Below are 15,371 nucleotides of genomic sequence, written 5' to 3'. Positions count from 1 at the left end.
TCCTTTAATTTTCTCCTCTCTTTTGGAACTGGAAATGTTAGCAGAGAAATATTTTTTAAGAGTCTTTGTTTTCTACTGAGGAAGCTTAGAGCTAACTCCCATGGAAATCATTTTGCGCCCAGAGCCAAGAAAGTAGTCATAGAAAATACCACATGCACATCCCAAATTGTCGCCCATGGGAGATGAGGGCCTCCCTTGGCAGGGACATGTGGGCCTGTCTCTACAGTCATTGTTAACACTCCTACAGTGACTAGAGAAACGCCCTCATTCTAGACTACTTGGGAAAAAAATGTGAAAGGACCCATTTCAAAATTACATAGCAGTAAAAGAACCTTGAGGAATAAGCCCTCTGTATTTGGAAGACTTGACAAGTCACCCAGCTTGTGCCTTTTGCTCTCCTCTCATCCCTAAATCCCACCCCCCTCCACCCCCCAGCTGGGGGACTTCTCTTGGCCAGTCCAGATCCATAGGGTGCTTCATGCTCTCAGGACAGCTCATTTCTATTAAGCCAGCTTTTCTGGGACACTCCACTTGCCATGGTTTTCACGTCCCTCCCTATCTATGGCATTGAGCAGTGCTCATGTGAAACAGGCCACTCTGGAATGGAACAGAAACTGTGGACCCTCTTCCAAGAAGAGAGAGTGCATCCGTGTGATAGCAGGTTAGCCTGCATGCAGTTTGCACAGCTCATGGACTCCCAAAGTCCCCAGACAGAGGCCACCTAGGGGTCTGGAGCTCCAGGCCTCCTCCTATGGGGAAGAGAGCATAGACTTCGGGGTCCCAGACTCTCAAAGTCAAAGATGATTTTATCTTTTATTCTCCTGCAGGGCTCAGAAAGATGCTTTCACCACCTGAACCTCTTTTTCTTCCAATAAACATGAAGATAATTATAGTGAACTCAAGGGTTGCTATGAGTTTTGAGTGAACTAAAATGTGTGAAAGCTCAAGCATAGCACCACGCACACAGTAGGCACTCAATAAACTGTGGATGTTCTTGTCCCTCTCGTGTATAGTAGTAATATAATAATAAGCTATAGGGGCGCCTGGGTGGCTCAGTCGTTAAGCGTCTGCCTTCGGCTCAGGTCATGATCCCGGGGTCCTGGGATCAAGCCCCACATTGGGCTCCCTGCTCAGCGGGAACCTGCTTCTCCCTCTCCCACTCCCCCTGCTTGTGTTCCCTCTCTTGCTGTCTCTCTCTCTGTCAAATAAATAAATAAGATCTTTAAAAATAATAATAATAATAAGCTATAATTCTTCTGATTGGTTATTAATATGTACCAAGTACATACTGTTATTTTTACATTCAGTTAACATTTTTGAGCACTTACCATTTATCAGAAATGTGTTATATGCTTCCTGGTAGATCACATTCTTAAGCCTGTTGCTATCTCCCTAAATAGAATATGCATCCCCTGAGTGCTGAGGCCCTGCCTTCTGTCATTGCATACCCCACCCCCATGTGCCTTGTGTAGTCAGGGTGTTCAATGAGTAATTGACTGAATCTCTCCAGTAGTTATTACAGGTGTCTTTTTTTTATTTTAAAAACAAAGTTGGGGGGGAGGAAGGGGAGAAAGTTTCCACCAAACTGCTATCAGATTCCCTTGTCTTGGGATAGGAGTTTCCTTTTTCCTTTTATTTAGATAGGTCACTGTCATCAAGAGAATCAGTGTTGAGGAAGGCCAACACTGGAAGGAACCAAGTCTCCTGGGACTGAGTGGACAATAATCCTAACTTCCTCTTCTTTAGATTGCTGGCAAATCTATACGTTACCCCTTTGTCTTTTGGCACTTCATTCTTTTTCTTTTTCTTTTTTTTTTTTTAAGTTCAGTTATGTTGACTTTTTTTTTTTACCTTTTTATTTATTTATTTATTTTTATTATTATGTTATGTTAATCACTATACATTACATCATTAGTTTTTGATGTAGTGTTCCATGATACATTATTTGTGTATAACACCCAGTGCTCCATGCAGAACGTGCCCTCTTTAATACCCATCACCAGGCTAACCCATCCTCACTTCATTCTTTTTCAATGGAGATGTTTCATGAGTCACTTTGGCAGGGTTTTCTTCATTAGATATTTATGTTTTTCTTGGACTTTATGCTGTATTTATGAAATCGGACACAATCATAGACACAATCATTTGGTTAAAATTTGCAGTTTTCAATGATTTTTCTAACATTTACTAAAAGAGTGACCTAGTTGTTCCTATTTTCGGAAGCATTTGTATATGCTTGGAATTTTTGTGTTGGAAATGGCTAATAATGTATACAGAGTTATCTGAAGACCCCAACCTCTAATTATTACAAACTTGCATAAATATTGTTTTTCTGAAAATTTTGGTTTTTTATAAGAATTTATATTTTTTCAATCAGCTTCTATATTTAATTTTAATAATCCTAAATTTTCTGATCCTTAGAAAATGTATCTTTCTCCTAGGTATATTTTGAAGATAAAATAAGAAAAATATATCTAAAATACAGTATTTGGCACATAGAAAAATATCTTGCAGTGTTAACTATTAATGCCTTTAAATATTGACCTGGTGATAGTGAAAGTGATTTGCATAAAGAAACATGGATCTCATGAGACCAAACATGAAAGATGAAGAGAAATGGAATTTATATAAGTCAGGGGATATTATACTTCTTTGATTCTCTGAATATCTTAAACCATAAAATGACTTGTAATGTTGAATAATTGTAGCTGATATTTGCATGGCATTTTACAGTATACACAATCTTTTCACGCCCATTTCATTTAGTCCTTGCAAGAACATCATGCAGAAGATATTATTATATGACCATTATGTAAGATGAGGAACCCAGGACTCACAGCTGAAATGAATTGCTCTAGAATAATGGGAGAATTGGATGGTGCTTTATACTTGTGCAGCTCTTTCAAATTTTCCTGGGTGATCTCCTTCATCTACTACTTACGGTGTACATCTTTTGAGAACACCAGTTGGCCATATTGTTATTTTGAGCTACTCTGTGCTTCAAATCCTCAAGACTATGTCTTAATCTTTTTCCGTGAATCCTAGCTTACAATGCCATGGGAAAACAGGTCCAGCCAATAGCTAAGGCCAACATGCCAAGAACCCAGTAGACCTTTGCTTTGGTAGAGAAGGGGTAGTCCTGGAAAATCCAGCCGTGGAAGAAGACTGGTGCCTCTAAGAGCAAAGGGCCATCCAGAGTGGTAACTGATGAGAACCACCTTCCAATGCTATCCTCTAAAAGCAAGAGACCTCCCAACTAAAAGAGTCAGAGAGTGTATTTGCAGGGCCCACCCCTTAATAAGGTCTTACCCAACTTGATACACCTTTCCTTTCTCTTCATCTGATAGCCAAGACCTTGTCCTCTTCCCTTGCTGCACCTCTACCAGACTCTCCTCGCAGAAATGAATTCAGATCTCACAACACTCAGGTGCACACGGTAGCTATAGCAAGTCCCAGGAAGGCTTCACGTCAAGATGATCTCTGAAGATGTCAAAGGAGTTGTGTGTGTGTGTGTGTGTGTGTGTGTGTGTGTTTAAAGTAAGCCTACACCTCACAATATAGACAACATACCCTTTGAGTAATAAACATGCTCTATACATTATTACTTGATCTCTTTTATGCCTGGAATCCCTCTTACCATCCTCTTTTGTGACTTCTATTTCTAGTATTTTAGTACTTTAGCATCTACATTTTTGGCTATACTTCTCTCCTTCAAAATGGTTCTCCTCCCCCTGTTGCATTACCGGGGAGAATTTTCCTGTCCCTGGAACTTACATAAACAACTTCTTTCCTTATAGAAACTGCCAAGAATCATCATCAGAATCACCATCATCATTTTAAGGGACTCAGGTTAAGGTCCTCCTAGGAGATGCAGAGCTCCTGCTGAGTTTCTGTATTTGTTCTGATAGAAGTTCCCACACCATAAGGGAGAATGGCAGGTAGCTGGCGTCCCTTGGGACAGACCCAAATACAATGTGGAAACCAGAATTCCCGCTTTCTCAAGCACAGCCCCGGACTGCCTGCCAAGCTGTTCTGCCACTCATTCAGCTGCGAAACCACTTCTATGCCCGCGGGAGCTGGGAGCCTTGGCTCCTCCTCAGATATGAATGACTTCCTCTGTCTACTCTTAGCCAGAGGAGATTTCTCTTTGTCTCAGCTGCCTCTTAGCTATGATCAATTTTTCCTTTTTCTTTTTAATCCAAAAAAACAAAAAAACCTCTACTTCTTCAGCATAACCCATTTGTTTTTATTTTCTGGACACCAAATCTTGAAAGAGACCATTTTTTCTCCTTTGCTTTGGCCGGCAGAAGCTTAGGTCAAAATTGAACACTTATCTGCAGTAAATGTGAAGACCTTGAGGCCCAGATGTCCTATAATTCACGTGTTCCTTGCCTCTCTATCTTCATCTTCCTGTTCTACTTTTTTTTCTCTTCTCCCCGCTTTTGCTATGTAAGTATTTGCATTCTCTAATAGCGTATAATAACTTATCTTACGTTCTTTTATTGAACAAGATAAAATATTTTTTAAAAATCTTCATATGAATGAATTAAACCATCTCACTCGTAATGTGCTGCATAGAGATGTATTTTCTATGCAGTGAGGAGTTATTTGCAAAGACTGCAGAGTCACTGCCAGGAGGATATGGCTGGGGCGGTGGTGGAAACCCCACAGATGAAGGTCCCTTCCAAGTGGACTCTGGGGTCTCTTCTCAGTGACCGTCTGTGTGATGTTAACTCACTTTGAAGACCTGAAATCAGAATACACTTCCATAAAATCTTGGTGACCTTGAAGAGGAGCAAGAAGTATCAAATCTTTCTGTACTTATTCAAAGAGTGTATATGGAAATGTAGGTTCCACGGGATTGGACTTCACCCCTAATACTACAAAAAGTCCCAAAGTCATCATTCCAGACAGTTCCTTTTGGGTATATGAAACATCTAGAATACTGGGAGTTCCTTAATTGACCGCAGTTGATGTTAGAATCATGTTGCAAAATGTTTGATCGTATCAGCCAGCCAGCTGAAATGACCTTTTGAACAGATAGAATTCTGTAGCTGGCAGATATTTGAGTGTGTCTATTACTAATTTTAAAGGCTTGACATACTTTCCGCCCAGGTAGTCTGACAGTAAAATCACGTACAAGACAAAGTTTTAGGAAGGAGCTAAATCCATTCACGTCTCTTGTGACACATTAATAGCACAAAACAAGGAAAATCAAGAATATTTAACTTCCATTAAGGCATTTTATGTGAAAGTTGGGACTGCTACTAAACAGTAGAATCATCTTCCTACCAGAAACGTCTCCGGGTCTGAATTGGAATTGTTCATTAAGCTGGATACAGATTCTTTCCAAGAGACCCAGGTGGGTTTGTGAATATTGCCCAGTGGCAGGGATGGACTACACCAGTTCTAAGCTTTAATTTGGCAGAATCTACCTCATACAGAGCTTTGCTCAAAAATATCTTAAATAGAAATGTGCATAAAGGCACAGGAAGAAGAGAAAAATGACAGAAAGAATAGGGAAGATTCTTTTGGAAGAGAGAAGCATGCTGTTTGCTTCCCAGTGCACGTGTGTGGGTGTGTATGCACATGCCCAGATACATGTCTCAAGATGGCAGAAGTCTAAGATGTATCTTGTCCAACCTTCTGCCCAACACATAATTCATTTCTATAATATTTTTACAGGCTGATAGAGAACATTTCTACTTCAACACTGCCAGTTACAGGAAGCTCACTATTTCACAAAGCAAATCCCTCAATATTCAGACAACTGGAATGGTTAAATTTTTTTTTTCATGACATTGAATGAAGATCTTCTTCAGTTATTTCTTCAGTGACCCCAGCTCTCTTCCCTAGAGCTGCATACAACCTATTAACCCATCTTTCATAGGATAATCCTAAATAAGTATTTGAAGGCTGTTATAATCATGATAATGATGATGGTGGTAATTGTCATCATCATTATCCATACCAGTAGTACATAACATTTCTTGAGTACTTCCTGTAAGTGATTTGCAAAGCATTTTATATTTTGATCTCATTAATCCTCAGGACTCAATGAAATAGATACATTTCAAAAATACATTTTACAGATGAGAAGACTGAGGTTGGAGAGATTAAGCAGCTTGTCCTGGCTAACAGAGGTAGCAGGACGCAGAACTAGGATTGAAATCGGGCTTCCCCAGGCTCTTTTCTAGCTTCACATTAGTGGCCTATTCCATGGATGATGTGTGCAGGTGTTTTCTCAGGGGAGGATTATGAGGACTAAAATATCACCTTCTGCATCCAAGGGAACTGCTGGCTACATACTGTCTCACACAAAGCACTCTCCGCTCCTCACATCTTTCATATAGTGGTGTATTTTTAGGAATTCCTGTATCAGCATAAACACTGTCTGAAGCCCCGTGCACAGAAAACTGCAGCCCTGCGGTTTTCTTTTACTGGTCCAATGATTTTTCAAGTTGATCCTTTACAAACTGAGGTGTCTGAGTCACGAGGTAGAGAAATGCCTTCCAAAGAGCACAGCACCCAGCATCAAACTGTGGCTCCATGAATATGTGCCAAATGAATGAATGGACCAGTGGCCTCCTGAAAAAGATAGTTTAATGTCTAGAGCTGAGAGCAGTAGAAATTTTGCTGATTACCTAGTAAAACTATGTTTTCCCTATTCTTTTTTGTTAAGTTGGGATTGCAAATATATATCACATCTGTATTTCTCTGTTGGTTTGATCCCCTCATGCAATTACACTGTAATTTCTTTGAAAATAACTTTTTGGATTAATATCAATACTTTTTCATGTTTGCACTTCACGAAGTAGCCAATCTTGTTACCACTGAAATGTCAAATTACAAGAGTTTCTGACTTGCCAGGAAGTTGCACTTCTGGGAAATCTGGATTCCTGTATAGGCCATGAGGGGTCCCTTGGGCTCTAAGTCTGTGTTTTCTAAACTCTTTTCCTCAGAAATTTTAAGAAACTTTCCTTTCTGGACAGATATTTTAATAATATCCTCATTGTGCTTGTCCATTAACATGGTATGTTCCTATTATCAGTAGAAAGGAAACAAAGCAATGCTGAAGTATTAACTGTAAAGATTCAGGGAATTGGTGAAGGGGAGAAGGAAACAATGCAGAATATACCTAAGCTCTGCCTCCTATAACTAAAATACCTGATTCTTAGAATACCATCTTCTTTGGTTAATTGTCATTATAGTGAATGAGACACAAAACACAAGTGTATTTTCCAGAGACAGCTTGTGACATTCTTCTCACTGTCATACATTATATGGTTTACACCAGATATCCCTAACTTTTAGAGAGCCAGAACCTCAGAGATATTTATCTGTCCCTGATTTAGGAAGAAGTTGCTAAGTTATTAGTCATCACCTGGTATGGAGATGCTTTATATCTGCTCTTCAGATGCAACTAATGGGGGTCCAGTGTGATTTATGCAAGTTAGTAAAATAGGTCCAGCCCTTTAAGAAGTCTATTTTTTTTTCTTAGAAGAAGAAGAAGAAGCCGAAGTCTATTTTTCATCCTGCTAATGGTGTTTGGTTTTATGTTGCCTCTCCTAGGTTTGCTGGGATGGGAAACCTGCTCAAAGTCCTTACCAGGGAAATTGAAAACTATCCACACTTTTTCCTGGATTTTGAAAGTAAGTTCCAAAAATTAAAAGATAATGATGGGAACTTTTTTGCTTTCTTTATAGCTTGTTGATAGAGAAGTTATAACGTAAAGATTTTTTTAAATTTTATTATGTGATACTTAAATCTACATGTCACTATGCATTTCTTTCTGAGTCTTCAAAGATTATTTCATTTCTTTCTTTTCTATTATTTTTTTTAAAAATCTAATAGAAAATCTTTTTAATGTGTCCATGGTTTTCTTTGATTTTAGAACCACTTTCATCAGCCAGCATCAATCATCATCATGTATTTTTCTTAATAAATTTTATGAAACACTATATCATATTCTAAAGAAAAATAGCACATGTAGTAACTTACATAGATTAATATAAAACAAATATCACTAGACATGAAAAAATATCAAAACTAGAAAATAGGCTTATAGATTATTTTTGAGTCATCTCTGTTGTTTATGTTATTTGATTATATAAAACTATGTAAAACTTTTGAGATATACCCCTTTTATCTGAAGGTTATGTTTCTTTTATCAAAAATTTATTTTTTTTTTCCTAAGTAAAATGGCTTGTGAATTATGACTGAAAAAATATTGGGTTTTTTTTCTTATCTTGTTTATTTTCTTGATTGAATATATTTGCAGATGAGTGACACATCTGCAAATTTATCAACTAAGCTCATATTTGCACCTTTACTATTATGTTCCCCTTTTCCTAAATTATAATTCCACAAAAGCAAGCACATTAAATGTACTTTTTCCCCAGTATTTACCATTTGTTGCAAACTTTAACCTGCGTTAAACTTTAATTTTTCAAGTGTTTATGTATATTAAAAAATAAGTCAGAATTTCCTTACATATAGACTAAACTTGCTAACAGAGATTTTCTAGGTAAAGGCTAGAAGTCCCTTCAAAGATACAGTAAAGCAAAAGGTGACTGCTCCCTAGATATATATGTCTTTTCAGAATCTTCGGTAGGTCTCAGGTAGTTGCATAAAAAGGAAAAGTGATCCCGAAGCTCATTTTGCTGCTGCTGTTTGGATGGATTTGGTTGGGTAGGTTTGGGTTGGATTTGGTTGGGTAGGTTTGGGTTGGATTTGGCTGGGTTTGGTAAGTGGTATAGGTGGGATCAATACCAGCTTGATATGACACATCAAAAAAATGTTGGGTTTTTTTTTCCCGGTGTAACTTTTACAACTCCAATACACATATCTTTGTTGTGGCTGCTCTTGTTGTTAAAATGAAGATTTATTAATAACTTTTAAGAATTTTACAAGATAAATGACCTAATATCCCATCCCCCTAATCTTACTACTTGCATGTTTAGTTGATTCCTTCCACTTCCTGTCACATGCATGTTACACTGTTGCATCCAGCATGTACAAAGTCCAAAACAGTGGTGAAGGTAAAATACTCCATTCACTCAAAACTTGTGTGTGTGTTGGGGGGGCATATAAACACCTAGGGGAGTTAAATGCCTGCATTTAATTTTGAAGCTCTAAATTCCACATGCACCTGCACATCCTGCTCATAAATGCCTACCAGGTTCAGTGGCCCCCATTTGTCCATTTAGCTGTTCTTGCATTCTTGGTTTTCCATGCTTTTACAAAGAGTAGTATTGAGTTCTTTGTCAAGACTAATTTGAAAAGCCTTCCAAGTGAGAAAATTACAATCTGCAGGGATTTAAAGCAGTGGTTTTCAACGGGTGTTCTCTGGAGTACCAGGCTTCTGGGGTTATGCCTCAGGGGGTCCCCGGCCCACTGCTGCAGAAGGACTGTTGCTCTTCCTCTCTCCTAAGACCCAGCACTCAAGTCTACTCAATCTTGTACTTTGGATAATTTCTTAATTTTTTTTTTATTTTTAAAAGGTCATGGTGGCTAAAAAGAACATTTAAATATCTTGAATTTTGATGATGGTTTATGGTACCAAAAACTCCATTTGTAGATATGCTATAGTATCTTCAACAAGGTTCCTTATGGACTGGATTTTCATGCCTTGGGGCTCATTAGGACTAGAGCACTAGTATGTAAGGAAAACATAAAACTATAAATTTACCCAAAAAATATGTGAACTGTTTATTTCCCCATCAACCCCTAGGAGAAGGTTAACATTATTTCAGTGAGACTCTGAAAAGATAAATAGCTGGGCTGATGTCACATAGGGAATGAGTGAGAACCTGAGATGGAGCACAAGTCTCTGGCTCTCCTCCTCAAGAGCCCATCACAAGCAGCTCTGAGGAGTGTGACAGCCATCATCCTATTCCTGACTAGAGAGCATCTTTGTTATCTACGAACTAACACATCTCATGGAAAAAATGTTTTTTTCTTGATCCTGAAAATCCTCTTTCCTAAAGATGGTTTTCAAAAAAGAGTGGTGATGGACCAGAGGGTAGCAAAGGTAGGCTGTGGCCATGATTTCTCTGTGAGTCTGTAGATCTCAGCTCAGCACAATAGTGGTATGTGCATTATGGTTATGAACATCCACGTAAGCCAGGCAACACCAGGGAGACAGAGCTAAACAAGCACAGTCATTGGAGTCTCAGACTGCTGTGCAGGGTAATATAGGCACATTTTTCGAGACAAGATAAAAATAAGGGGCTTAAGACCACACTGTGGTCTGGGAGTAAAGAGGAAGAAAGAACATGCATCTAGTTTCAGGGAATGGAAGACAGCAGAAGGAATTGGAGAGGTCTTCTAGCCAAAGGTGGCCTTTAGAGTGGGCTTTAAAGAATGGGTGATTTTTCTATAAGCATATAGGGAGAGGAGTTTTCCAACAGTGGAAATAGGGATAGGAATAGGAAGGGCGTGTTTGAAGACTAGCAAGAGCCCCAATTTAGACAGAGCATCACGTTCTTGCTGAAAGGAAATGCGGGCAGAAATGGAAGGCTGGTTTGAGTTAGACCACAGCGGTTGCAGAAGCTCAGGGCTAGCAGTCCACAATTGCGGTTTGCCTTCAAAAAGAATAGCTGAACTCTCTGAGGGAAAACTCGAGAGCAGACAAAAGCTTGGCATGTGGGAACCTTAGGTATGCTCATGCTTAACGGGAGGTTGATGAGTCAGAGGATCAGGAAAAGAGACTACATTGTAGAGGAAAGAGAACATCTTACTAAACCCAGACTCCTGATGGCAGGGTCTGGGCCCCACTCAGGTTTGCAACCCAGCACTTCACCCCATGTTGAGCATGGAGCACGGATCACCAAACGAGCTTTAGTAACAGATGCTGGCCATGTGAAGGAATGGAATAGAACAGGCTGGATGGAGGCAGTCAGGAGAGCACAGACAGTAAAGAAGGAGGGACTGTAAATGGATTCATGTGCTGCAGAACGCTCCAGAGGGATAAGGCTTGGGAGGGGATGGGCAGGGTGGGCTGTGAGCTGCCCAACTACTGTAGTCAACTGGCAGAACAGATTCAAGACATATTTCTTTGCGTATAGAGTCTGGACTGCAAAGAGTTAAGGAGAAAGCAACGGAGGGAGGAAGGAAGGCCAAACAGCATGTAGCAACAGCTTAAATAAATTTGGCACCTCTACTTTGAGTGTTGAATATTCTTTTTGAAGTCGGTGATGGAATATAATTGAACTGGGTCAAATAGATATAATTAAGCTGGGTCAAAATATAAGACAAAATTAGATACATCTGTCCTAAGGTTGTGTAGATTTCCAGTTGTGTAGATTTAATTTAAATTCTTGTCTGACCTTTGCAGGGAGTTCTACACCCTGTGCTCACATTTTTACACAACAATTTAACATCTTTTTTATTGTTGTTGAGTTTTTCTTTTTTTATCCCACTACTTTTTTTTTTCTTTTTCTGTCTCTATCTCCTTGTCATATTTCCATTTCCTTTTTGAAGGCTGGGAGACAGAGGGGGAATAAAATGCAACCTAATCTTGCCTGAGTGATGGTTTTGGGGACAGTGTACAGGAAGATGGATGCCTGAAGGTCTGTTGACGATTGTTTAATTTAATCTACCTGTTATGGCACCCAAAGTGGGCAGCAGGCATTAGCCCTCCAGCAAAATAACTCCAGTGATTCCCAGACTGAAATGATCATTAGAAACATCTGGTGGATATAGTTTTTACATAGTTGTCTCAGCTTCTCCCCAAATTCTGATTCAGTGGCCTAGTTCCAGGAATCTGTTTTTGCCCACATTTCCCACGTGGTTCTGATGATCAGCCAGTTTGGGAACCACATTTAACTAATGCATCCAAGTGAAGCATTAACCCACCCTAGGGTTTGGGACAGTGGAGCTGACCAAACAAACTTTCGAGTTCCCAGATCCAGAGCTGAAGTCTCCGGAATTGGTCACAGAAGACTCCTTTTAGTTTTTGGTTCCCTATTTTTCCCTTGCCAGGTGGTATAGAGTTAGCCATAAATCAGAACTCTGAGTCTATTATAGAGTGACATATGTCCTCAAACCTTCATACAGTGTCCACTTTGGAGTAGAAGGTCTCCAAGAAAGGCAGAAGTTCCAGTAGATTAAAATCTATGCAAGGGCACCTTGCTTCAGAGAAACTCTGTCTCAGCAAACAACTCTATCTATCAAAATGTTCCTCTGGGGTCTGAGTAGATATTTCTCCAAAGATAAACAAATGACCAATAAGCACAGGAAAAAACATTCACTGTCATTAGCGAAGAGGGAAATGCAAGTCAAAACCACCATGAGATAGCACTTCACAATAAAAATAATAAAATGTGTTGGTGAGGATGTGAAGAAACTGGAACCTTCCTACACTGCCAGTGGGAATGTAAAATGGTGCAGATGCTTTGGAAAACAGTTTGGCAGTTCCTCAGATGTTAAACATAAAGTTACCCTATGACCCAATGATTCCACTCCTAGGTACATCCCAGGAGAAATGAAAACAAAGGTCCACACATAAACTGGTACATAAATATTCACAGTAGCATTATTCATAATAGCCAAAAGGAGGGAACAACACAAATGCCCATCAAGTCATGAATGGACACATAAAGTATGGTATATCCATTCACTTGAATATTATTGAGTGGTAAAAAGTCAAGTATTGATGGAGGGATAACTTGAAATCATTCTGCTAAGTGAAAAAAAGCCAGCCACAAAAGAGCACATATTGTATCATTCCGTTTATGGGGAATGTCTAGATTAGGCAAATCTACAGAGATAGAAAGTTCATTAGTGGTCGTCTGGGCCTGAGGGTGTTGGGAAGAAATGGGGAGCAATTGCTAATGGTTACAAATTTTTTTGAGGGATAAGAAAATGTTTTAAAATTGATGATGGTGATGATTATGCAACAATGGCAATATACTACATATCATTGAATACTTGGGATGGGTGAATTGTGTGGCATGTGAATTATATCACAATAAAGCCGTTACAAAAAAAAAAAAAAAGCTTCTTTTAGAAAATCTGATTTCTTGCTGCTGGTTAATTCTGAAGCCATTCCATCCACTCAAAATAGATAATTTTTCTTCTTTGCCTGACTAGTCCACTTTTTAAAATTTATTTTTATTGAGGCATAATTTACATGTGCTGAAATGGACAGGGCTTGAGTGTATATTTCAATCAATTTTGACCAATGCCACACTCTGTCAAGACAGGATATTTCACTCCAGAGTTCCAGCATGCCTCTTCTCTGTCAATCCCCTGTCCCTGACCAACACCCAGAAACAACTACTGGTCAGATCTGATTTGTATCTCAAAGATTAATTTAGCTAATCTATAGTCTTGAACTTCATATAAATGGAGTTATACAGTATATGTTTTTTTTTTATCTTTTTCTCATTCAACATAATGTTTTTTGGATCCAGCCATGTTATTGCATGTGTCATAGTGTGTTCCCTTTTTTGCTGAATACTCTTTTTTTTTTTTTTAAAGATTTTATTTATTTATTTGACAGAGAGAGATACAGCGAGAGAGGGAACACAAGCGGGACGGGTGGGAGAGGGAGAAGCAGGCTTCCTGTGGAGCAGTTCCCGCATGAACTTCCCTGCAGAGAGGACTTGGATGGCATCTTATGCTTCTAGCGTTGCATCTCCAGTGTCCAGCATAGAGCTGGGCATGAAATATCAGCTTAGGAACTTTGATTTTTTTTTTTGTACTGATGCTAATTCAGTAATTATATGCTCGATCCCAGCACTCCGGGATCATGACCTGAGCCGAAGGCAGACGCTTAACAACTGAGCCACCCAGGTGCCCCTTTGCTGAATACTCTTATTGTGGGACAGTTTTTATATCCATTCTCCTGTTGATGATCACCTAGGCTACTTCCAGTTTTTGGCTACTATGAGTAAACATGCTGTGAACATTCTTGTAGAATCTTTTCATGCATCCCTTCTTAAATACCAAAGGGTAGACTTGCTGAGTCAGTTATATGCAGCTTTTCAAAAAACTGTCAAATAGTTTTCCAAATGGGATGTACTATTTTCCATTTCTACCAGCAGTCTAGAGTGCTCAGGTGTAACACATCTTTTCCAAAACTTAACATTGTCAATCTTTTTCCTTTCAGCTATTCTAGTGACTATGGGATGTTTTCTCCTTGTGGCTTTAATTTGCATTTCCATGATAACTGATAATGTTGGACGCTTTTGCACGTGCTTATTGAATATTCCCTTAGCATTTTTAGAATATATAATCCACTCAAGTCTTTTATGCATTCTTACTTGTAGGAGTTCCTTGTAGGTGTTCTGGATACCTGTCATTCATGAGATAATAGCTTGCAAATGTTCTGACTCACTCAGTGCCTTGCCTCTTTATTCCTAGTTTTTGCATGAACAGAAGTTTTAAATTTTGGTGAAGTGCAATTTATTATTGTTTTTCTTTTGTACTAAGTGCATGCTATCTCCTCTTTAAGAAATTATGGCCCACCCCAAGGTCCTGAAGACATTATACTGTTTCCTTCTGGAAGTTCTAGAAATTTAAGCTTCACATTAGACCAGTGACCAATCCTGAACTAATTTTTATTTTATGAGCAATGTTTTTTTTTTTTTTTTCATGCGCTATCAACTTGTTCTAGCACAGGTAGATTGCTTGAATGCCATTATCAGAAATCAGCTCAGTGTTATATGTTTGGGCTTTCTATTCTCCCCCATTGATTTATTGATCCTTTTCACCAAGTAATACCAAACTATGACAAATAATAAATCTTAAAGTCAAGAAGAGTAAGTCCTTCAAATTTTGTTGTTCTTTTTCAAGATTTTGTTGACTACTCCAGTTCCTTTACTTTTCTAAATTAATTTTGTAATCTGCTTTCAATTGCTACAAAATCACCTTGCTGGGATATTGATTATAATGATATAAAATCCAGAGTTCAGTTTGAGAATTGATATCTAAACAATATTGATTCTTCCTACCTATGAGTATGGTATATCTTTCCATTTGTTTAGATATTCTTTGATTTCACTCAGCAGTGTTGTATAGTTTTTAGGGGTCTTGCATATCTTTTGCTAAATATATCATTAAGCATTTTATATTTTGACCATAACAGCTTTTTTATGCTTATTGTTTGTATGGCATATGTTTCCCCATCCTGTCTGTGCCTTTATCTTTACAGGGTATTTCTTGTAAACAACATGTAGTTGGCCCCAGCTTTTACATCCAAGCTGATAATATCTACCTTTTAATTGGAGTCGTTAGCCCATTTACATTTAATTAATGTTTGTATCTGAGCCTATCTTGATGTTGATTTCTACTTGTTGTATTTGCCCTTTGTTTTTCTCTTAATGTCTTCATGCCTTTTGATTAAATATAATAATTTTGGTATT

At 38.6% G+C, this 15,371-nt stretch overlaps 1 protein-coding gene across 7 annotated transcripts in view; it reads left to right on the top strand.

The window, feature by feature from the left end:
• Positions 1-15,371, top strand: part of CYRIA (CYFIP related Rac1 interactor A) — a 104,895-nt gene that overhangs the window by 67,275 nt on the left and 22,249 nt on the right. For all 7 annotated transcript variants that reach the window (XM_032430136.1, XM_032430134.1, XM_032430131.1 and 4 more), the window contains one exon: positions 7,573-7,652. In XM_032430136.1, coding sequence (XP_032286027.1) covers positions 7,583-7,652 — 70 coding nt within the window. In that variant the 5' untranslated portion in view covers positions 7,573-7,582. The remainder of the gene's footprint in view (positions 1-7,572; positions 7,653-15,371) is intronic.

Source organism: Phoca vitulina, unplaced genomic scaffold (genome assembly GCF_004348235.1).
Source record: "Phoca vitulina isolate PV1807 unplaced genomic scaffold, GSC_HSeal_1.0 scaffold42, whole genome shotgun sequence".
NCBI classification, from domain to species: Eukaryota; Metazoa; Chordata; class Mammalia; order Carnivora; family Phocidae; genus Phoca; species Phoca vitulina.
The sequence above is the reverse complement of the archived record's forward strand: the minus strand, read 5'-3'. Positions and strand labels throughout refer to the sequence as shown.